The 22,292-nt window shown below is 52.2% G+C and overlaps 2 protein-coding genes across 3 annotated transcripts in view; both read left to right on the top strand.

The window, feature by feature from the left end:
* MTOR (mechanistic target of rapamycin kinase) overlaps positions 1-2,781 on the top strand; it is a 36,529-nt gene extending 33,748 nt beyond the window's left edge. The window contains 1 exon segment of the mRNA XM_073655450.1: positions 635-2,781. Within this exon segment, the coding sequence (XP_073511551.1) occupies positions 635-650 (16 nt within the window). The 3' untranslated portion in view covers positions 651-2,781.
* Positions 2,782-12,813: 10,032 nt separating this feature from the next.
* Positions 12,814-22,292, top strand: part of EXOSC10 (exosome component 10) — a 28,290-nt gene continuing 18,811 nt past the window's right edge. For both annotated transcript variants that reach the window (XM_073657227.1, XM_073657226.1), the window contains exons 1-14: positions 12,814-12,990; positions 13,458-13,594; positions 14,688-14,811; positions 14,883-14,987; positions 15,211-15,376; positions 15,513-15,621; positions 15,722-15,797; positions 16,137-16,247; positions 16,319-16,462; positions 16,853-17,043; positions 17,116-17,272; positions 20,877-21,025; positions 21,113-21,163; positions 21,425-21,536. In XM_073657227.1, the coding sequence (XP_073513328.1) occupies positions 12,871-12,990; positions 13,458-13,594; positions 14,688-14,811; positions 14,883-14,987; positions 15,211-15,376; positions 15,513-15,621; positions 15,722-15,797; positions 16,137-16,247; positions 16,319-16,462; positions 16,853-17,043; positions 17,116-17,272; positions 20,877-21,025; positions 21,113-21,163; positions 21,425-21,536 (1,752 nt within the window). In that variant the 5' untranslated portion in view covers positions 12,814-12,870. The remainder of the gene's footprint in view (positions 12,991-13,457; positions 13,595-14,687; positions 14,812-14,882; positions 14,988-15,210; positions 15,377-15,512; positions 15,622-15,721; positions 15,798-16,136; positions 16,248-16,318; positions 16,463-16,852; positions 17,044-17,115; positions 17,273-20,876; positions 21,026-21,112; positions 21,164-21,424; positions 21,537-22,292) is intronic.

The raw sequence follows: 22,292 nt of genomic DNA, 5'->3' as shown, positions 1-22,292 counted from the left end.
ACTCCAGAACTTTAGTAATATTCGCAGTGGGTGTCCCATCTTTTCCTTTTTTTATGCCTCATATCGAGTCCCCCTTGCGGTCACCACGAGGGGGAGCTCACAGCATTTAATGTAGAGAGCTCCCTCTAGTGGTGGATACTAGAAGCCAGTGTTTTAGCATTGAGCTCTTTCCCAGTCCAAAAATCCCAGAAACTCCAGACCTTTAGTAATATTCGCAGTGGGTGTCTTATCTTTTCCTTTTTTTTTCTTTATGCCCCAAATTGAGTCCTTGCAGTCACCACTAGGGGGAGCTCCCTGCAGTCTGTGTGAGCTCCCTCTAGTGGTGGACACTAGAAGCCAGGATTTTAGCATTGAGCTCTATAAGGACGGTCCACTTTTTCCTGATCCCAGAAACTCCAGAACCTTAGTAATATTCGCAGTGGGTGTCTATCGTTTCTTTTTTATGGCCCAAATTGAGTCCTTACGGTCACCACTAGGGGGAGCTCACTGCATGTAATGTAAGAGAGCTCCCCCTAGTGGTGGATACTAGAATCCAGGATTTTAGCATTCCGCTCTTTTCCAGTCCAATAATCCTTGAAACTCCAGAACTTTTAGAGCTATTGGATTGAGTTTTCTCCCTTCTTTCTCCCTCCAGGTGCCCGTTCTGGTAGCAGCGGTTTCCACCTCTCCCTCCTCACCTCGGATCGGTGCTCCTGGCCGCACGACGGACCCCACCGACCACCAAGTGTATCTTCCGTTCGCCCAGCCATGAACTCTGGGCCGCCGGATATAAAGCCTCTTCCTTCCCAGCCCCCGGGACGGATTTATGTACTTAGAGGGAACGCACCAATCATGTTTAGCGCCCGTCAGCCGACCGGGCGCGGGAGCCGGTACCCAGCCAAAAATCAAGACCGCTCCGAACAATTATTGGCAGACATGGGTAGCCGGACGTGACCGACTGTGAAGAATTATGAAATGATAAATGTAGATGTGACGCCAATCGCATCGGCCAGCGCCGCTCTGGTTATATATTATGTTGGAACTTTTTATATATTTTATTTTTTTGTGAGTAATGCATGGGGATTTAGTGGCGGACGTCCTAAAACACCCGACGTGTTCAGGATCCACAGACGGCTCCTGCGTAACGGACGTGTAGGGAACTGCCACCATAAAGATTATGGGTGTCGCTTAATGGGACTGTCCTCGATTTAATTTTTTTTATTCCGATTTTTTTCTTTTTAAAGAAAAGGTTTTTCAGGACGAAGATATTGATGATCCATCCTTAGGATATGTCAGAAAGTGAGTGCAGTACCGAGATCGACCACTACGCGGCGCACTATGTACATTCAGACGCAGCAGAAGCTGGGAACTTCTGATCGGTTTGGGGGCGCTGGACCCCAACACAATTCTAATATTTACCAATCCTAATGGTAGGACATGCATTTGTTCTGGACAAGCCCTTTTAAATGAATCAATTCTGGATCCTTGCACCTCCACTACGGAGATCTCAGCTGCACACCTGTCGTACATGCATCTGCTTCTCGCGGATTTGCCTCAGATTTCACCCCGTTCATTACAAAAAGGTGAAATCCACGTCGAAAATCCAGCATCCCCTCACTGCCCCCTGCTGCCCCGCAGCTCCCTCACTGCCCCCTGCTGCCCCGCAGCTCCCTCACTGCTCCCTGCTGCCCCGCAGCTCCCTCACTGCTCCTGCTTGCACTCGGGATCTCAGAAGGGATGAGATAAGTCTTTACTATAAGTGCGGGGAGCCTGAGATGACTCGTCACTGCCCCCTGCTGCCCCGCAGCTCCCTCACTGCTCCTCAGAAGGGATGAGATAAGTCTTTACTATAAGTGCGGGGAGCCTGAGATGACTCGTCACTGCCACCAGTGGATCCAGGACTTTTAGTGTCAGAGAGGGGAGTGAGAAAAATCTCATTTAAAGGGATGGTCTCAAACTTAGGAAAGGTCATAAATCCTAGATCAGTAGCAGCTATTACAACATGCACCCCCATCAATCAGCTGTTTGCAGTAGCTGACAAATGTCACTACATGGTTCACACTGCTTACAACAGCTGATCGATGTCTGACCCCCCCCCCAGCGATCCAGTCCTTGGGATAGATCATCAATATCGAAGTCCCCTTTAACAAAGAAAATGCTCAAGAAAATAACCTTAAATGCAATGAGGTCGCGTGCAGTGTGGAGCTCCCCCTAGTGGAGGCTGCAGGCACCAGATTTGTCTCCTCTGATCACTGGACCGATAATCTGATGAAAATTCGTGTAAATATATCGTTTTCTTATTCTCTCCTGCATCCCCCCCCGCCAGTGGCCATACTGGGACCGGGGGAGGTCTCGCCACACGCTGGCCGCCATATTTGTGGTGGTCCCGGTCCCAGTCCTGGATTTATGAAGGATAGTGCACACCCCACGGCTGCCCAACTGCTGTGTAACTACAAGTCTCAGCACGGCGTGAAGGTTGTGGATTGCTGTGACTTGTAGTACAACACTACGGCCGCAGTATGCACAGCGGTGACGTATCCAGGGACTTGTATCCGCCGCCGTCGCCTCACGGCTTTTTATGTTCAATGCAATGTAGATTTATTACGTTTGGAAATTGCTTAAATAGCGATTCCTCCAATGGCTCCTGTGTCCCGACCTGCAGAGAGGATGAGAATGAACTGGCGGTGAGGAGTTGCTACTCGAGCAGTTGTCTGCCCCGTGTGGCTGATCCCGGCATTACACTGGACATTTATTTTTTTTTTTCTTTATCGATTAAACTTCTTAATAAACATTGATCAATTATTCTGCTCTGGAGATGTGGACTTATTCCCCGTCAGCAGGACTACTCCCCCCATCATCAGCTGCCCAGCGGGATAAGTCCAATGTGTCTGCGGCTTTGGGAGGAGGTGACGGATGTTGGGTGTGATGTTCTCCTGGATCGCCCATCATCCTCTGTCTCTGGGGGAACGACGGCCGCACAGGAGCCGGGGTGATATGGATGGGAAAAACAGCAGCTGTGTACGCTCATGTGAACAGGACCTGTGGGGCCGGGAATAGAGGGGGAGGGGAGGTCTATAGAGGGGGAGGTCTGGTCTGTATAGAGGGGGAGGGGAGGTCTGGTCTGTATAGAAAGGGAGGGGAGGTCTGGTCTGTATAGAGGGGGGAGGGGAGCTCTGGTCTGTATAGAGGGGAAGGGAGGTCTGGTCTGTATAGAGGGGGAGGGGAGGTCTGGTCTGTATAGAGGGGGAGGGGAGCTCTGGTCTGTATAGAGGGGAAGGGGAGGTCTGGTCTGTATAGAGGGGGAGGGGAGGTCTGGTCTGTATAGAGGGGGAGGTCTGGTCTGTATAGAGGGGGAGGGGAGGTCTGTATAGAGGGGGAGGTCTGGTCTGTATAGAGGGGGAGGGGAGGTCTGGTCTGTATAGAGGGGGAGGGGAGCTCTGGTCTGTATAGAGGGGGAGGGGAGCTCTGGTCTGTATAGAGGGGGAGGGGAGCTCTGGTCTGTATAGAGGCGGAGGGGAGCTCTGGTCTGTATAGGGGGTGATGGGAGGTCTGGTCTGTATAGAGGGGGAGGGGAGGTCTGGTCTGTATAGAGGGGAGGGGAGGGGAGGTCTGTATAGAGGGGGAGGGGAGGTCTGGTCTGTATAGAGGGGAGGGGAGGTCTGGTCTGTATAGAGGAGGAGGGGAGCTCTGGTCTGTATAGAGGGGGAGGTCTGATCTGTATAGAGGAGGAGGGGAGCTCTGGTCTGTATAGAGGGGGAGGGGAGCTCTGGTCTGTATAGAGGGGGAGGGGAGCTCTGGTCTGTATAGAGGGGGAGGGGAGGTCTGGTCTGTATAGAGGGGGAGGGGAGGTCTGGTCTGTATAGGGGGTGAGGGGAGGTCTGGTCTGTATAGGGGGTGAGGGGAGGTCTGGTCTGTATAGAGGGGGAGGGGAGGTCTGGTCTGTATAGAGGGGGAGGTCTGGTCTGTTTAGGGGGGAGGGGAGCTCTGGTCTGTATAGAGGGGGAGGGGAGGTCTGGTCTGTATAGAGGGGGAGGGGAGGTCTGGTCTGTATAGAGGGGAGGTCTGGTCTATTGAGGGGAGCTCTGGTCTGTATAGAGGGGGAGGGGAGGTCTGGTCTGTATAGAGGGGGAGGGGAGGTCTGGTCTGTATAGGGGGGGAGGGGAGGTCTGGTCTGTATAGGGGGGGAGGGGAGGTCTGGTCTGTATAGGGGGGGAGGGGAGGTCTGGTCTGTATAGGGGGTGAGGGGAGGTCTGGTCTGTATAGGGGGTGAGGGGAGCTCTGGTCTGTATAGGGGGTGAGGGGAGCTCTGGTCTGTATAGGGGGTGAGGGGAGCTCTGGTCTGTATAGGGGGGAGGGGAGGTCTGGTCTGTATAGAGGGGGAGGGGAGCTCTGGTCTGTATAGAGGGGGAGGGGAGCTCTGGTCTGTATAGGGGGGGAGGGGAGGTCTGGTCTGTATAGAGGGGGAGGGGAGCTCTGGTCTGTATAGAGGGGGAGGGGAGCTCTGGTCTGTATAGAGGGGGAGGGGAGGTCTGGTCTGTATAGAGGGGAGGTCTGGTCTATTGAGGGGGGGTCTGGTCTGTATAGAGGGGGAGGGGAGGTCTGGTCTGTATAGAGGGGAGGTCTGGTCTATTGAGGGGGGGTCTGGTCTGTATAGAGGGGAAGGGGAGGTCTTGTCTGTATAGAGGGGGAGGTCTGGTCTGTATAGAGGAGGGGGGAGGTCTGGTCTGTATAAGGGGGAGGGGAGCTCTGGTCTGTATAGAGGGGAGGGCAGGTCTGGTCTGTTTAGGGGGGAGGGCAGGTCTGGTCTGTATAGAGGGGGAGGGGAGCTCTGGTCTGTATATGGGAGGGGAGCTCTGGTCTGTATAGGGGGTCAGGGGAGCTCTGGTCTGTATAGAGAGGGAGGGGAGCTCTGGTCTGTATAGAGGGGAAGGGGAGGTCTGGTCTGTATAGAGGGGGAGGGGAGGTCTGGTCTGTATAGAGGGGGAGGTCTGGTCTGTATAGAGGGGGAGGGGAGGTCTGTATAGAGGGGGAGGTCTGGTCTGTATAGAGGGGGAGGGGAGGTCTGGTCTGTATAGAGGGGGAGGGGAGCTCTGGTCTGTATAGAGGGGGAGGGGAGCTCTGGTCTGTATAGAGGGGGAGGGGAGCTCTGGTCTGTATAGAGGCGGAGGGGAGCTCTGGTCTGTATAGGGGGTGATGGGAGGTCTGGTCTGTATAGAGGGGGAGGGGAGGTCTGGTCTGTATAGAGGGGAGGGGAGGGGAGGTCTGTATAGAGGGGGAGGGGAGGTCTGGTCTGTATAGAGGGGAGGGGAGGTCTGGTCTGTATAGAGGAGGAGGGGAGCTCTGGTCTGTATAGAGGGGGAGGTCTGATCTGTATAGAGGAGGAGGGGAGCTCTGGTCTGTATAGAGGGGGAGGGGAGCTCTGGTCTGTATAGAGGGGGAGGGGAGCTCTGGTCTGTATAGAGGGGGAGGGGAGGTCTGGTCTGTATAGAGGGGGAGGGGAGGTCTGGTCTGTATAGGGGGTGAGGGGAGGTCTGGTCTGTATAGGGGGTGAGGGGAGGTCTGGTCTGTATAGAGGGGGAGGGGAGGTCTGGTCTGTATAGAGGGGGAGGTCTGGTCTGTTTAGGGGGGAGGGGAGCTCTGGTCTGTATAGAGGGGGAGGGGAGGTCTGGTCTGTATAGAGGGGGAGGGGAGGTCTGGTCTGTATAGAGGGGAGGTCTGGTCTATTGAGGGGAGGTCTGGTCTATTGAGGGGAGCTCTGGTCTGTATAGAGGGGGAGGGGAGGTCTGGTCTGTATAGAGGGGGAGGGGAGGTCTGGTCTGTATAGGGGGGGAGGGGAGGTCTGGTCTGTATAGGGGGGGAGGGGAGGTCTGGTCTGTATAGGGGGTGAGGGGAGGTCTGGTCTGTATAGGGGGTGAGGGGAGGTCTGGTCTGTATAGGGGGTGAGGGGAGGTCTGGTCTGTATAGGGGGTGAGGGGAGCTCTGGTCTGTATAGGGGGTGAGGGGAGCTCTGGTCTGTATAGGGGGTGAGGGGAGCTCTGGTCTGTATAGGGGGGAGGGGAGGTCTGGTCTGTATAGAGGGGGAGGGGAGCTCTGGTCTGTATAGAGGGGGAGGGGAGCTCTGGTCTGTATAGGGGGGGAGGGGAGCTCTGGTCTGTATAGAGGGGGAGGGGAGCTCTGGTCTGTATAGAGGGGGAGGGGAGCTCTGGTCTGTATAGAGGGGGAGGGGAGGTCTGGTCTGTATAGAGGGGAGGTCTGGTCTATTGAGGGGGGGTCTGGTCTGTATAGAGGGGGAGGGGAGGTCTGGTCTGTATAGAGGGGAGGTCTGGTCTATTGAGGGGGGGTCTGGTCTGTATAGAGGGGAAGGGGAGGTCTTGTCTGTATAGAGGGGGAGGTCTGGTCTGTATAGAGGAGGGGGGAGGTCTGGTCTGTATAAGGGGGAGGGGAGCTCTGGTCTGTATAGAGGGGAGGGCAGGTCTGGTCTGTTTAGGGGGGAGGGCAGGTCTGGTCTGTATAGAGGGGGAGGGGAGCTCTGGTCTGTATATGGGAGGGGAGCTCTGGTCTGTATAGGGGGTCAGGGGAGCTCTGGTCTGTATAGAGAGGGAGGGGAGCTCTGGTCTGTATAGAGGGGAGGGCAGGTCTGGTCTGTATAGAGGGGGAGGGGAGCTCTGGTCTGTATAGAGGGGGAGGGGAGCTCTGGTCTGTATAGGGGGTGAGGGGAGGTCTGGTCTGTATAGAGGGGGAGGTCTGGTCTGTATAGGGGGTGAGGGGAGGTCTGGTCTGTATAGAGGGGGAGCTCTGGTCTGTATAGAGGGGGAGGGGAGCTCTGGTCTGTATAGAGGGGGAGGGGAGCTCTGGTCTGTATAGAGGGGGAGGGGAGCTCTGGTCTGTATAGAGGGGGAGGTCTGGTCTGTATAGAGGGGGAGGGGAGGTCTGGTCTGTATAGAGGAGGAGGGGAGCTCTGGTCTGTATAGAGGGGGAGGGGAGCTCTGGTCTGTATAGGGGGGAGGGGAGCTCTGGTCTGTATAGAGGGGGAGGGGAGCTCTGGTCTGTATAGAGGGGGAGGGGAGCTCTGGTCTGTATAGAGGGGGAGGGGAGCTCTGGTCTGTATAGAGGGGGAGGGGAGGTCTGGTCGGTATAGGGGGGAGGTCGGGTCTGTATGGGGCGGAAGGTCTGGTCTGTATAGAGGGGGAGGGGAGGTCTGGTCTGTATAGAGGGGGAGGGGAGGTTTGGTCTGTATAGAGGGGGAGGGGAGGTCTGGTCTGTATAGGGGGTGAGGGGAGGTCTGGTCTGTATAAAGGGGGAGGTCTTGTCTGTATAGGGGGGAGGGGAGGTCTGGTCTGTATAGAGGAGGGGGCAGGTCTGGTCTGTTTAGGGGGGAGGGGAGCTCTGGTCTGTATAGAGGGGGAGGGGAGGTCTGGTCTGTATAGAGGGGGAGGGGAGGTCTGGTCTGTATAGGGGGTGAGGGGAGGTCTGGTCTGTATAAAGGGGGAGGTCTTGTCTGTATAGGGGAGAGGGGAGGTCTGTATAGAGGGGGAGGTCTGGTCTGTTTAGGGGGGAGGGGAGCTCTGGTCTGTATAGAGGGGGAGGGGAGGTCTGGTCTGTATAGAGGGGAGGGGAGGTCTGGTCTGTATAGAGGGTGAGGGGAGGTCTGGTCTGTATAGAGGGGGAGGGGAGGTCTGGTCTGTATAGAGGGGAGGGGAGGTCTGGTCTGTATAGAGGGTGAGGGGAGGTCTGGTCTGTATAGAGGGGGAGGGGAGCTCTGGTCTGTATAGAGGGGGAGCTCTGGTCTGTATAGAAGGGGAGGGGAGCTCTGGTCTGTATAAGGGGGAGGGGAGCTCTGGTCTGTATAGGGGGTGAGGGGAGCTCTGGTCTGTATAGAGGGTGAGGGGAGGTCTGGTCTGTATAGAGGGGGAGGGGAGGTCTGGTCTATTGAGGGGGGGTATGGTCTGTATAGAGGGGAAGGGGAGGTCTGGTCTGTATGGGGGGAAGGTCTGGTCTGTATAAAGGGGGAGGTCTTGTCTGTATAGAGGAGGGGGGAGGTCTGTATAGAGGGGAGGGCAGGTCTGGTCTGTTTAGGGGGGAGGGGAGCTCTGGTCTGTATAGAGGGGGAGGGGAGCTCTGGTCTGTATAGAGGGGGAGGGGAGCTCTGGTCTGTATAGAGGGGGAGGGGAGCTCTGGTCTGTATAGAGGGGGAGGGGAGGTCTGGTCTGTATAGAGGGGGAGGGGAGGTCTGGTCTATTGAGGGGGGGTCTGGTCTGTATAGAGGGGAAGGGGAGGTCTGGTCTGTATAGAGGGGGAGGTCTTGTCTGTATAGAGGGGGAGGGGAGCTCTGGTCTGTATAGAGGGGGAGGGGAGCTCTGGTCTATTGGGGGGTCTGGTCTGTATAGAGGGGAAGGGGAGGTCTTGTCTGTATAGAGGGGGAGGTCTGGTCTGTAGAGAGGAGGGGGGAGGTCTGTATAAGGGGGAGGGGATCTCTGGTCTGTATAGAGGGGGAGGGGAGCTCTGGTCTGTATAGAGGGGAGGGCAGGTCTGGTCTGTTTAGGGGGGAGGGCAGGTCTGGTCTGTATAGAGGGGGAGGGGAGCTCTGGTCTGTATAGAGGGGAGGGCAGGTCTGGTCTGTTTAGGGGGGAGGTCTGGTCTGTATAGAGGGGAGGTCTGGTCTGTATAGAGGGGAGGTCTGGTCTGTATAGAGGGGGAGGGGAGCTCTGGTCTGTATAGAGGGGGAGGGGAGCTCAGGTCTGTATAGAGGAGGAGGGGAGCTCTGGTCTGTATAGAGGGGGAGGGGAGCTCTGGTCTGTATAGAGGGGGAGGGGAGCTCTGGTCTATAGAGGGGGAGGGGAGCTCTGGTCTGTATAGAGGGGAGGTCTGGTCTATTGAGGGGGGGTCTGGTCTGTATAGAGGGGAAGGGGAGGTCTGGTCTGTATAAAGGGGAGGTCTTGTCTGTATAGAGGGGGAGGTCTGGTCTGTATAGAGGGGGAGGGGAGCTCTGGTCTGTATAGAGGTGGAGGGGAGCTCTGGTCTGTATAGAGGGTGAGGGGAGGTCTGGTCTATTGAGGGGGGGTATGGTCTGTATAGAGGGGAAGGGGAGGTCTGGTCTGTATGGGGGGGAAGGTCTGGTCTGTATAAAGGGGGAGGTCTTGTCTGTATAGAGGAGGGGGGAGGTCTGTATAGAGGGGAGGGCAGGTCTGGTCTGTTTAGGGGGGAGGGGAGCTCTGGTCTGTATAGAGGGGAAGGGGAGGTCTGGTCTGTATAGAGGGGGTGGGGAGCTCTGGTCTGTATAGAGGGGGAGGGGAGCTCTGGTCTGTATAGAGGGGGAGGGGAGGTCTGGTCTGTATAGAGGGGGAGGGGAGGTCTGGTCTGTATAGAGGGGAGGTCTGGTCTATTGAGGGGAGGTCTGGTCTATTGAGGGGGGGTCTGGTCTGTATAGAGGGGAAGGGGAGGTCTTGTCTGTATAGAGGGGGAGGTCTGGTCTGTATAGAGGAGGGGGGAGGTCTGGTCTGTATAAGGGGGAGGGGAGCTCTGGTCTGTATAGAGGGGGAGGGGAGCTCTGGTCTGTATAGAGGGGAGGGCAGGTCTGGTCTGTTTAGGGGGGAGGGCAGGTCTGGTCTGTATAGAGGGGGAGGGGAGGTCTGGTCTGTATAGAGGGGAGCTCTGGTCTGTATAGAGGGGAGGGGAGGGCAGGTCTGGTCTGTTTAGGGGGAGGGCAGGTCTGTATAGAGGGGGAGGGGAGCTCTGGTCTGTATAAGGGGGAGGGGAGCTCTGGTCTGTATAGAGGGGGAGGGGAGCTCTGGTCTATATAGAGGGGAAGGGGAGCTCTGGTCTATATAGAGGGGAAGGGGAGCTCTGGTCTGTATAGAGGGGGAGGGGAGCTCTGGTCTGTATAGAGGGGGAGGGGAGCTCTGGTCTGTATAGGGGGGAGGGGAGCTCTGGTCTGTATAGAGGGGGAGGGGAGCTCTGGTCTGTATAGAGGGGGAGGGGAGCTCTGGTCTGTATAGAGGAGGAGGGGAGCTCTGGTCTGTATAGAGGGGAAGGGGAGGTCTGGTCTGTATAGGGGGGAGGGGAGGTCGGGTCTGTATGGGGGGGAAGGTCTGGTCTGTATAGAGGGGGAGGGGAGGTCTGGTCTGTATAGAGGGGAGGTCTGGTCTATTGAGGGGGGGTCTGGTCTGTATAGAGGGGAAGGGGAGGTCTGGTCTGTATAAAGGGGGAGGTCTTGTCTGTATAGAGGGGGAGGTCTGGTCTGTATAGAGGGGGAGGGGAGCTCTGGTCTGTATAGAGGGGGAGGGCAGGTCTGGTCTGTATAGAGGGGGAGGGGAGCTCTGGTCTGTATAGAGGGGAGGTCTGGTCTATTGAGGGGAGGTCTGGTCTATTGAGGGGGGATCTGGTCTGTATAGAGGGGAAGGGGAGGTCTGGTCTGTATAAAGGGGGAGGTCTTGTCTGTATAGAGGGGGAGGTCTGGTCTGTATAGAGGGGGAGGGGAGGTCTGGTCTGTATAGAGGGGAGGTCTGGTCTATTGAGGGGGGGTCTGGTCTGTATAGAGGGGAAGGGGAGGTCTTGTCTGTATAGAGGGGGAGGTCTGGTCTGTATAGAGGAGGGGGGAGGTCTGGTCTGTATAAGGGGGAGGGGAGCTCTGGTCTGTATAGAGGGGGAGGGGAGCTCTGGTCTGTATAGAGGGGGAGGGGAGCTCTGGTCTGTATAGAGGGGGAGGGGAGCTCTGGTCTGTATAGAGGGGGAGGGGAGCTCTGGTCTGTATAGAGGGGAAGGGGAGCTCTGGTCTGTATAGAGGGGGAGGTCTGGTCTGTATAGAGGGGGAGGGGAGCTCTGGTCTGTATAGAGGGGGAGGTCTGGTCTGTTTAGGGGGGAGGGCAGGTCTGGTCTGTATAGAGGGGGAGGGGAGCTCTGGTCTGTATAGGGGAGGGGAGCTCTGGTCTGTATAGGGGGTGAGGGGAGCTCTGGTCTGTATAAGGGGGAGGGGAGCTCTGGTCTGTATAGGGGGTGAGGGGAGGTCTGGTCTGTATAGAGGGGGAGGTCTGGTCTGTATAGAGGGGGAGGGGAGCTCTGGTCTGTATAGAGGGGGAAGGGGGCTCTGGTCTGTATAGAGGAGGAGGGGAGGTCTGGTCTGTATAGAGGGGGAGGGGAGCTCTGGTCTGTATAGGGGGGAGGGGAGCTCTGGTCTGTATAGGGGGGAGGCCTGGTCTATTGAGGGGGGGGGGTCTGGTCTGTATAGAGGGGAAGGGGAGGTCTGGTCTGTATAGAGGGGGAGGTCTTGTCTGTATAGAGCGGGAGGTCTGGTCTGTATACAGGAGGGGGGAGGTCTGTATAGAGGGGAGGGCAGGTCTGGTCTGTTTAGGGGGGAACGAAGGTCTGGTCTGTGTAGAGGGGGAGGGGAGGTCTGGTCTGTATAGAGGGGGAGGGGAGCTCTGGTCTGTATAGAGGGGAGGCCTGGTCTATTGAGGGGGGGGGTCTGGTCTGTATAGAGGGGAAGGGGAGGTCTGGTCTGTATAGAGGGGGAGGTCTTGTCTGTATAGGGGGGAGGGGAGGTCTGTATAGAGCGGGAGGTCTGGTCTGTATAGAGGAGGGGGGAGGTCTGTATAGAGGGGAGGGCAGGTCTGGTCTGTTTAGGGGGGAGGGAAGGTCTGGTCTGTGTAGAGGGGGAGGGGAGGTCTGGTCTGTATAGAGGGGGAGGGGAGGTCTGGTCTGTATAGAGGGGGAGGGGAGGTCTGGTCTGTATAGAGGGGGAGGGGAGGTCTGGTCTGTATAGAGGGGGAGGGAAGGTTTGGTCTGTATAGGGGGGAAGGGAGGTCTGTATTGAGGGGGAGGTCTGTATTGAGGGGGAGGTCTGTATAGGGGGGAGGGGAGCTCTGGTCTGTATAGAGGGGGAGGGGAGGTCTGTATTGAGGGGGAGGTCTATATAGAAGGGAGAGGAGGTCTGGTCTGTATAGGGGGGAGGGTAGGTCTGGTGGTTAGTAGTTGGTGGAGAGGGGGGGCGCTGGTGTCTGTATAGACATGGGGAGGGTGGCCGTATTGATGGTAGGGAATGCTTTGGGGTCTGTATACACATGGGGGGGATCTGGTCTGGGATCTGAATAGACAGGGTCTGGTTTGGGGTCTGTATAGATCATGAATGAGTTCTAGTCTGGGGTCTTTGGTAATTACAGATGAGGGGTTCTGGTGAGGGGTCTGTATACACATGGGGGGGGGATCTTTGTATAGCCATGAGGGGGGCTGGTCTGGGGGTCTGTCTACACATGAGGAGGGCTTGTCATGGGTCTGTCTACGCATTGGTGGGCTCATCAGGGGTCTGTATACACATGAGGGGGGCTCGTCAGGGGTCTGTCTACTCATTGGGGGATCTGTCTCCACATGAGGGGGGGCTGGTCTGGGGTCTGTATACACATGAGGGGGGCTCATCAGGGGTCTGTCTACTCATTGGGGGATCTGTCTCCACATGAGGGGGGGCTGGTCTGGGGTCTGTATACACATGAGGGGGGCTCGTCAGGGGTCTGTCTACTCATTGGGGATCTGTCTCCACATGAAGGGGGCTGGTCTGGGGTCTGCATCGCTATGAAGAGGCTGATCTGAAGCTTGTATACACATGTGGATCTGGTTTGGGGCTTGTCTACACATTGAGGGGACTGGCCTGGGGTCATTGGTCATTTCGTAGTTATGTAATATTTGGGGGTCACGTTGCAGCCCCGGGGGTGTCCTTTATGGCTCCATGTTCCCCCGATTCCCGGCCGTCACTCCCGCAGTTCTCACTACAGATCTCCCACAAGTACAAGCTCTCTCATCTGTGCCTCCACCAACATGGCCGCCTGCACCGCCTCACGCAGACGTCATATCCCAGAGTTCCGTTGCATCTCACCTCTGACGTCACCACTGCTCGGTTCCAAGATGTCTGCGCCCGCTGCAGGCGTGCCGAGCGCGATGGCGACGCCCGGGGGCAGCGGAGGAGGCGCGGAGCGGCCGGCAGAGCCCATCCCCGGCTTCCCGGACACCGATGCGTTTGTGAAGGTCTGTGAGTAGAACGAGTCCGTGCGGTAACAGCGCGGTGCATCATGGGATAATGGAGGAATCCTCTGATCTGCAGCCTGAGCCCCAGAGATTTGTGTGCAGCATTAATGGCTGCAGAGCACAACTCCAGGTCAGTCAGTGGCAGAAATCCCTCAGCTGTGTTTGCAGTTAAACTACAACTCCCAGGGTGCAGCCAGCTGCTATCGGGGCATGCTAGGAGTTGTAGTCCGGCACCACGGTTCGTTGCTATGGGTTACGTCTCAGTTTTACACCATATTTCTGATCGCTGAGCGGCTCCTGTGTCTCCATTGGGGTCTCGGACCCTCATATGATATAATGTCCAGAGGGGTGGAGTACAGGGTCAGGTGATCTGTTCCAGACTCCGCCCCTAAGGAACAGGTCTCGGCGGAGCGCCCCTGCAGGTGGAGGACGCCACAATCGGACGTCTCTTTTCTCTCTGTTACCAGCACGCCCTGGGGACGGTCGTCCGAACCACCAAGGCCTCCACGGGCCTCCCGCAGTGCGGGGATGAGTACGACTTCTACCGCAGCTTTCCTGGATTCCGGGCCTTCTGTGAGGAGCAGGGCGACCACCTATTGCACTGGTAAGACCCTCAGAGCTGTGATCGGGGGCAGCAGCACGTCCGCAAAGGGTAGATGGAGCATGCGTGGCCCACTCTGCTGCATACAGACCCCCCATACCAAGAAATGGGGAGATGGAGCATGCACGTCCCCCTCTGCTGTACACAGACCCCCCCATACCAAGAAATGGGGAGATGGAGCATGCACGTCCCCCTCTGCTGTACACAGACCCCCCCATACCAAGAAATGGGGAGATGGAGCATGCACGTCCCCCTCTGCTGTACACAGACCCCCCATACCAAGAAATGGGGAGATGGAGCATGCGCGGCCCCCTCTGCTGTACACATACCCACCCCATACCAAGAAATGGGGAGATGGAGCATGCGCGGCCCCCTCTGCTGTATACAGACCCACCCCATACCAAGAAATGGGGAGATGGAGCATGTGCGGCCCCCTCTGCTGTACACAGACCCACCCCATACCAAGAAATGGGGAGATGGAGCATGTGCGGCCCCCTCTGCTGTACACAGACCCCCCCATACCAAGAAATGGGGAGATGGAGCATGCGCGGTCCCCTCTGCTGTATACAGACCCCCCCCATACCAAGAAATGAGGAGATGGAGCATGCGCGGCCCCGTCTGCTGTATACAGACCCCCCCATACCAAGAAATGGGGAGATGGAGCATGCGCGGCCCCGTCTGCTGTACACAGACACCCCCCCTCCCCCATACAAAGAAATGGGGAGATGGAGCATGCGTGGCCCCCTCTGCTGTACACAGACCCCCCCCCCTCCCATACCAAGAAATGGGGAGATGGAGCATGCGCGGCCCCCTCTGTTGTACACAGACCCCCCCCATACCAAGAAATGGGGAGATGGAGCATGCGTGGCCCCTCTGCTGTATACAGATCTCCCCCCATACCAAGAAATGGGGAGATGGAGCATGCGCTGCCTCCTTTGCTGTACACAGACCCCCCCCCCCCCCCATACCAAGAAATGGGGAGGAGCATGCGCGGCCCCTGTCATCTCCGCTGTATGAGACCTCCCATTCAAACATAATGGGCAGATGGAGCATGCGCGGCCCCCTGTCCTCACTCCTTTCTTGTCTCTCCCCATAGTATGAGCCGGATCATGCAGTATCATGGCTGCCGCAGTCATATCAAGGACCGCAGCCAGGTTACCGCGCTGGAGGATAAATTTGATTTGCTGGTGGATGCCAACGACGCCGTGCTGGAAAGGGTGGTGAGTTCTGCTGTCCACAGGCCTCTGCTGCTGCTGACGAGATTGGGAATTAAAGGGGTCTTTCATTTCAGGGTATTTTACTGGATGAAGCCGTCGGCGTCAACCGGAGTCAGCAGCCAATCCTCCCTGCCGGACTGCAGGCCCCGAAGACCATCGTCTCCAGCTGGAACCGCAAGGTGAGAAATTAAAGAGGCGCAAAGCTCCCCCTATCTCTTATGAGCCCCAAACCCAACAAGGTTAGTCCTGCCTAGTTGTTATGCAGCAGGTTTTTGCTGGATTTGTACTTGTACACTAAGCGGCCAATGTGAACAAGCAAAGCTGCAGTGTAAAGCATGGGGGAAGCACAGCAGGTCAGCTGGAGTGTCCACAGTAGCTGATTTTCCACTTCTTCGTCTCTAGGGCAGCGACTCCAGCAGGAAAGGCAAAGCGGAGACTTTCCGGCTGCTTCACGCCAAGAACATCCCCCGACCGCAACTCAAGTTCAAGGAGAAGATTGATAACTCCAACACCCCTTTCACCCCCAAAATCTTTGTGAAACCAAACGCTCAGAAGCCGCTGCCAGAAGGTGAGATCAGAGGGCGCTACCTATAAAAAGTGGTCACTCCTGACTACGCAGGGCTCGTCTGTAGTCTGTTACCATGGAGACACATAAGTCCGCACAGGACTGGAGACTTTTAATCCAAATTTCACTCTTAACTTAGTTCTCAGGAACAGGAGGGACCGACAGCAGCGTCCTGAAGAGCGGGACGTCCCCGCTGCTCTCGCCGACTTCATCCATCAGCAGAGGATGGAGCAGCCCGAGGAAGACGTGTAAGCAGGAGGCCGATGTCCCCGCTATTGTCTCCTTTCATCAGCCGGCTGGCTACTGTCAGTTGCTGCATTTTCTCACATCTGGTCGATGTATTCGTAGGTTCTCGCACCCCTATCAGTATGAACTGGATCACTTCGTCCCCGTGGAGTCGTCCCTAAAAGTGCCAGAGATCCAGGTGGGTGCAGGGAGAACTGGGGGGTTCCTGCTCCAAAGACATTCGCTTGTCCGACAGTATATCACCTAATGGGGGGGGGGGGGTATTCAGGATAAAACTTCTGATATGCAATAAAATTTAGAAGTAACTAAACTTTTTTTTTTTTTTTTTTAAAAGTTCAGCCTGCAGTGTAAAGTATGGAGGGCTGAATTCAGAAGGGTCCTGCATTCTCTTTCCTGACACTTTAGATGTAGGATAGAAGAGTTTATATACATAGACGTTGGATATACCTATACGAACAAGGATACACACCACCATGCTTTACACTGCTGGCTGATTGTGCTCCCATTCTGTCTCCAGCCCTACTGCCCCGTGGGTGAGTCGTCCTGTCAGTTGATCACCACGCTGGAGGATCTGGTGCAGTTGAATGAGAAGTTGCTGCGGTGCTCAGAGTTTGCCATAGATCTGGAGGTGAGGAGACCCCGGGGGCGGCACTGACTATTCGGGGGGCAGAGGATATTACTAATGACTTCCCTCCACAGCATCATTCGTACAGGAGTTTCCTGGGTCTCACCTGCCTCATGCAGATCTCCACCCGCACCGACGACTACATCATCGACGTCCTGGAGCTGCGGAGCGACCTGCACATCCTGAACGAGAGCTTCACCGACCCAGCGATCGTCAAGGTTCGAGCCCGAGGGAGAGACACCAGGGGGCCTGAAAATGGGTGGGGGGGGGGCGGTTATATATAGAGCAGAATAGTGAGTGCAGCTCTGGAGTATAATACAGGAGGAAACTCAGGATCAGTAATGTATGTACACAGTGAATGCACCAGCAGAATAGTGAGTGCAGCTCTGGAGTATAATACAGGATGTAACTCAGGATCAGTAATGTAATGTATGTACACAGTGACTGCACCAGCAGAATAGTGAGTACAGCTCTGGAGGATAATACAGGATGTAACTCAGGGTCAGTAATATATGTACACAGTGACTGCACCAGCAGAATAGTGAGTGCAGCTCTGGAGGATAATACAGGATAAGTAATGTAACTTGTATTTCCTCTTATCTCTGTAGGTTTTGCATGGGGCAGATTCGGACATTGAGTGGCTCCAGAAGGACTTTGGTTTGTACATTGTGAACATGTTTGATACCCATCAAGCATCTCGTCTGCTCAACCTGGGGAGGAACTCTCTGGACCATCTGCTCCGACTCTACTGCAATGTGGAGTCCGATAAGAAATACCAGCTCGCTGACTGGAGAATCCGGTGAGTAAGAACTCCACCTGCTTCACCGGTGAGGAGACCTTGTGATCCTAACGAGCGACATCTGATTTACAGCCCCCTGCCAGAAGAAATGCTGCAGTACGCCCGAGCCGATACCCACTACCTGCTGTACATCTACGACAGGATGAGGACGGAGCTGCTGAACGTAGACAACGGGCAACGCAACGTCCTCCTCCTCGTCTGGCAGAAGAGCAAAGACATCTGTCTGAAGGTGAAGAGTAATGTGATCACATAGGGGGCAGTATTATAGTAGTTATATTCCTGTACATAGGGGGCAGTATTATACAACCCCTGGCAAAAATTATGGAATCACCGGGCTCAGAGGATGTTCATTCAGTTGTTTAATGTTGCAAAAAACTAAAGTCATTTCAAATGGCAACTTTATGGCTTTAAGAAACACTAAAAGAAATCAAGATTAAAAATGTGGTACTCAGTAAGGGTAATTTTTTTCAGACCAAGCAGAGGGAAAAAATGATGGAATCACTCAATTCTGAGGAAAAAATTATGGAATCACCCTGTAAATTTTCATTTCCAAAACTAACACTTGCATCAAATTAGATCTGCTCGTTAGGCTACATCTAAGAAGGAGTGATCACACCTTGGAGAGCTGTTGCACCAAGTGGACTGACATGAATCATGGCTCCAACACGAGAGATGTCAATTGAAACAAAGGAGAGGATTATAAAACTCTTAAAAGAAGGTAAATCATCACGCAATGTTGCAAAAGCTGTTGGTTGTTCACAGTCAGTTGTGTCTAAAATCTGGACCAAATACAAACAACATGGGAAGGTTGTTAAAGACAAACATACTGGTAGACCAAGGAAGACATCAAAGCGTCAAGACTGGAAACTTAAAGCAATAGGTCTCCAAAACAGGAAATGCACAACAAAACAAATGAACGAATGGGAGGAAACTAGAGTCAATGTCTGTGACCGAACTGTAAGAAACCGCCTAAAGGAAATGGGATTTACATACAGAAAAGCTAAAACATAAGCCATCATTAACACCTAAACTGAAAAAAACAAGGTTACAATGGGCTAAGGAAAAGCAATCGTGGACTGTGGATGACTGGATGAAAGTCATATTCAGTGATGAATCGCGAATCTGCATTGGACAAGGTGATGATGCTGGGACTTTTGTTTGGTGCCGTTCCAATGAGATTTATAAAGATGACGGCATGAAGAGAACATGCAAATTTCCACAGTCATTGATGATATGGGGCTGCATGTCAGGTAAAGGCACTGGGGAGATGGCTGTCATTACATCTTCAATAAATGCCCAAGTTTACATTGATATTTTGGACAGTTTTCTTATCCCATCGATTGAAAGGATGTTTGGGGATAATGACATCATCTTTCAAGATGATAATGCATCCTGCCATAGAGCAAAAACTGTGAAAACATTCCTTGAAAGAAGACGCATGAGGTCAATGTCATGGCCTGCAAATAGTCCGGATCTCAATCCAAGTGAAAATCTTTGGTGGAAGTTGAAGAAAATGGTCCATGACAAGGCTCCAACCTGCAAAGCTGATCTGGCAACAGCAATCAGAGAAAGTTGGAGCCAGATTGATGAAGAGTACTGTTTGTCACTCATTAAGTCCATGCCTCAGAGACTGCAAGCTGTTATTAAAGGCAGAGGTGGTGCAACAAAATACTAGTGATGTATTGGAAGTGTTCTTTTATGTGTTTGTTTTTCATGATTCCATAATTTTTTCCCTCTGCTTGGTCTGAAAAAAATTACCCTTACTGAGTACCACATTTTTAATCTTGATTTCTTTTAGTGTTTCTTAAAGCCATAAAGTTGCCATTTGAAATGACTTTAGTTTTGTGCCATGTCTGTGATCTGCTTTTTTTTCAACATTAAGCAACTGAATGAACATCCTCCGAGCCCGGTGATTCCATAATTTTTGCCAGGGGTTGTAGTAGTTATATTCTTGTACATAGGGGCAGTATTATAGTAGTTATATTCTTGTATATATGGAGCAGTATTATAGTAGTTATATTCTTGTACATAGGGGACAGTATTATAGTAGTTATATTCTTGTATATATGGAGCAGTATTATAGTAGTTATATTCTTGTACATAGAGGACAGTATTATAGTAGTTATATTCTTGTATATAAGGGCAGTATTATAGTAGTTATATTCTTGTACATAGGGGCAGTATTATAGTAGTTATATTCTTGTACATAGGGGCAGTATTATAGTAGTTATATTCTTGTACATAGGAGCAGTATTATAGTAGTTATAATCTTGTACATAGGGAGCAGTATTACAGTAGTTGTATTCTTGTACATAGGAGCAGTATTATAGTAGTTATAGTCTTGTACATAGGGGGCAGTATTATAGTAGTTATATTCTTGTACATAGGGGCAGTATTATAGTAGTTATATTCTTGTACATAGGGGGCAGTATTACAGTAGTTATATTCTTGTACATAGGGAGCAGTATTACAGTAGTTGTATTCTTGTACATAGGGGGCAGTATTATAGTAGTTATAGTCTTGTACATAGGGGGCAGTATTATAGTAGTTATATTCTTGTACATAGGGGCAGTATTATAGTAGTTATATTCTTGTACATAGGGGGCAGTATTATAGTAGTTATATTCTTGTACATAGGGGCAGTATTATAGTAGTTATATTCTTGTACATAGGGGGCAGTATTATAGTAGTTATATTCTTGTACATAGGAGCAGTATTATAGTAATTATATTCTTGTACATAGGGACAGTATTATAGTAGTTATATTCTTGTACATAGGGACAGTATTATAGTAGTTATATTCTTGTACATAGGAGGCAGTATTATAGTAGTTATATTCTTGTACATAGGGGGCAGTATTATAGTAGTTATATTCTTATACATAGGGGGCAGTATTATAGTAGTTATATTCTTGTACATAGGAGGCAGTATTATAGTAGTTATATTCTTGTACATAGGAGGCAGTATTATAGTAGTTATATTCTTGTACATAGGAGGCAGTATTATAGTAGTTATATTCTTGTACATAGGAGCAGTATTATAGTAGTTATATTCTTGTACATAGGAGCAGTATTATAGTAGTTATATTCTTGTACATAGGGGGCAGTATTATAGTAGTTATATTCTTATACATAGGGGGCAGTATTATAGTAGTTATATTCTTGTACATAGGGGCAGTATTATAGTAGTTATATTCTTGTACATAGGGGCAGTATTATAGTAGTTATATTCTTGTACATAGGGGCAGTATTATAGTAGTTATATTCTTGTACATAGGAGCAGTATTATAGTAGTTATATTCTTGTACATAGGGGGCAGTATTATAGTAGTTATATTCTTGTACATAGGGGCAGTATTATAGTAGTTATATTCTTGTACATAGGGGCAGTATTATAGTAGCTATATTCTTGTACATAGGGGCAGTATTATAGTAGCTATATTCTTGTACATAGGGGCAGTATTATAGTAGTTATATTCTTGTACATAGGGGGCAGTATTATAGTAGTTATATTCTTGTACATAGGGGCAGCATTATAGTAGTTATATTCTTGTACAGAGGGGCAGTATTATAGTAGTTATATTCTTGTACATAGGGGGCAGTATTATAGTAGTTATATTCTTGTACATAGGGGGCAGTATTATAGTAGTTATATTCCTGTATATAGGGGGCAGTATTATAGTAGTTATATTCCTGTATATAGGGGGCAGTATTATAGTAGTTATATTCCTGTATATAGGGGGCAGTATTATAGTAGTTATATTCCTGTATATAGGGGGCAGTATTTTAGTAGCTGTTGGACGCTGTGACGTTATTTTCTGTGCTCGTTATACAGCGGTTCATGAAGCCGATCTATACTGAGGATTCCTACCTTGAGCTTTACCAAAAGTTGAAGAAACATCTGAACTCTCAGCAGTTGGCCGCCTTCCGCCTTCTCTTTGCCTGGAGAGACAAGATGGCGCGGCAGGAAGATGAAAGCACGGGGTGAGTGGGGTGTCGGTGTGATGAGTGGCTGGAGCTTATTTCAGGGCGCCCGCCGCTTTATTCTTGCCGTTCTCCTCTCTATTGCAGGTATGTCTTACCCAATCACATGTTGATGAAAATCTCCGAGGAAATTCCCAAGTAAGTGAAAGCTCATAAGATTTCTGATCAGGAACAGCAGCAGAGCTCCTAAGCCCATCAAGTATCTAAAGTAGAAAATATCTTCTTTGTAGACATTGTGCTAACCGGGATATCTCCTGTAAGAGCACATGGTGACCGTACGACTCGCCCCGTGTCCGCCCCCCGCCCTCCACCTCCGCTTCCTTTCTACATACGGTTTTCTGGCTGGAATAACTTGGTTCCTGATATCTAGAATTATCTTTTCTATCATTATTTTTCTAGGGAGCCCCAGGGGATAATCGCTTGTTGTAACCCCGTTCCTCCTCTCGTGAGACAGCAGATCAATGAATTGATCCTCCTTATCCAGCGAGCTCGGGAGAAGCCATTAATGAAGGTATGAAGATTTGTTTTCTAATGATGTCCTTCAAAAGTTCTCTTTTGGCCTCTAGAATTGTCAACTTGGCTACTAAGGTCGAATTTAATGTCGCAAGACACTGAGGCCAATCAGATCCTGAAGCTAAAATCTGCAGCCACCACTAGAGGGAGCTATGGAGCGTACAGCCCACTGAGCTCCCCCTAGTGGTGGCCTTTCACACACGACCTGGAGAACTGAATGGACTTGCTGCCTTCATCTCCTTAAATGTGCTTGGTGCACATAGCAGTCTAATAGGTCTCATGATCTGAAACTTGCCATTCACTCGGAGTGGGCAGTTCCTATTCATCACAATTCTTCCAGCACTATATGTGCTGGAGCCTTTATTCCCTCATTTCTTAGTGCACATTGCTACTACCTCACTTTCTTGACCTTAAAGCTGCTTCTCCAGGTTGGGGTCCAGCCGCTGGTACCCCTACCAATCCCAAGAACCTGGGCTCTTAAGACCCCCATATGAGTAAACCAGAGGTCGACCATGGGCACTTTCACTCAATCCATTCTTATGAGAGGGCCTAAGATATCTGTTAGAGAATGATTGGAGCAGAGTTGCGTATGATCGACCTCCACTGCATCACATGCGGGGTCCTCAGAGCCCAGGTTCTTGGCATCGGTAAGAGTCCTAGGGGTTTGACTCATAACTCGAGAGAAAGGGGATATCTAGCTAATATCCCTTTTTACTGTGGGGGGAGATAATATACACAGGACAATCCATTTTAA

Source organism: Phyllobates terribilis, unplaced genomic scaffold (genome assembly GCF_046119375.1).
Source record: "Phyllobates terribilis strain yellow unplaced genomic scaffold, ASM4611937v1 Scaffold_12__6_contigs__length_324123572, whole genome shotgun sequence".
Classification (NCBI taxonomy): Eukaryota; Metazoa; Chordata; class Amphibia; order Anura; family Dendrobatidae; genus Phyllobates; species Phyllobates terribilis.
This window is presented reverse-complemented; position numbering and strand designations above follow the sequence as displayed.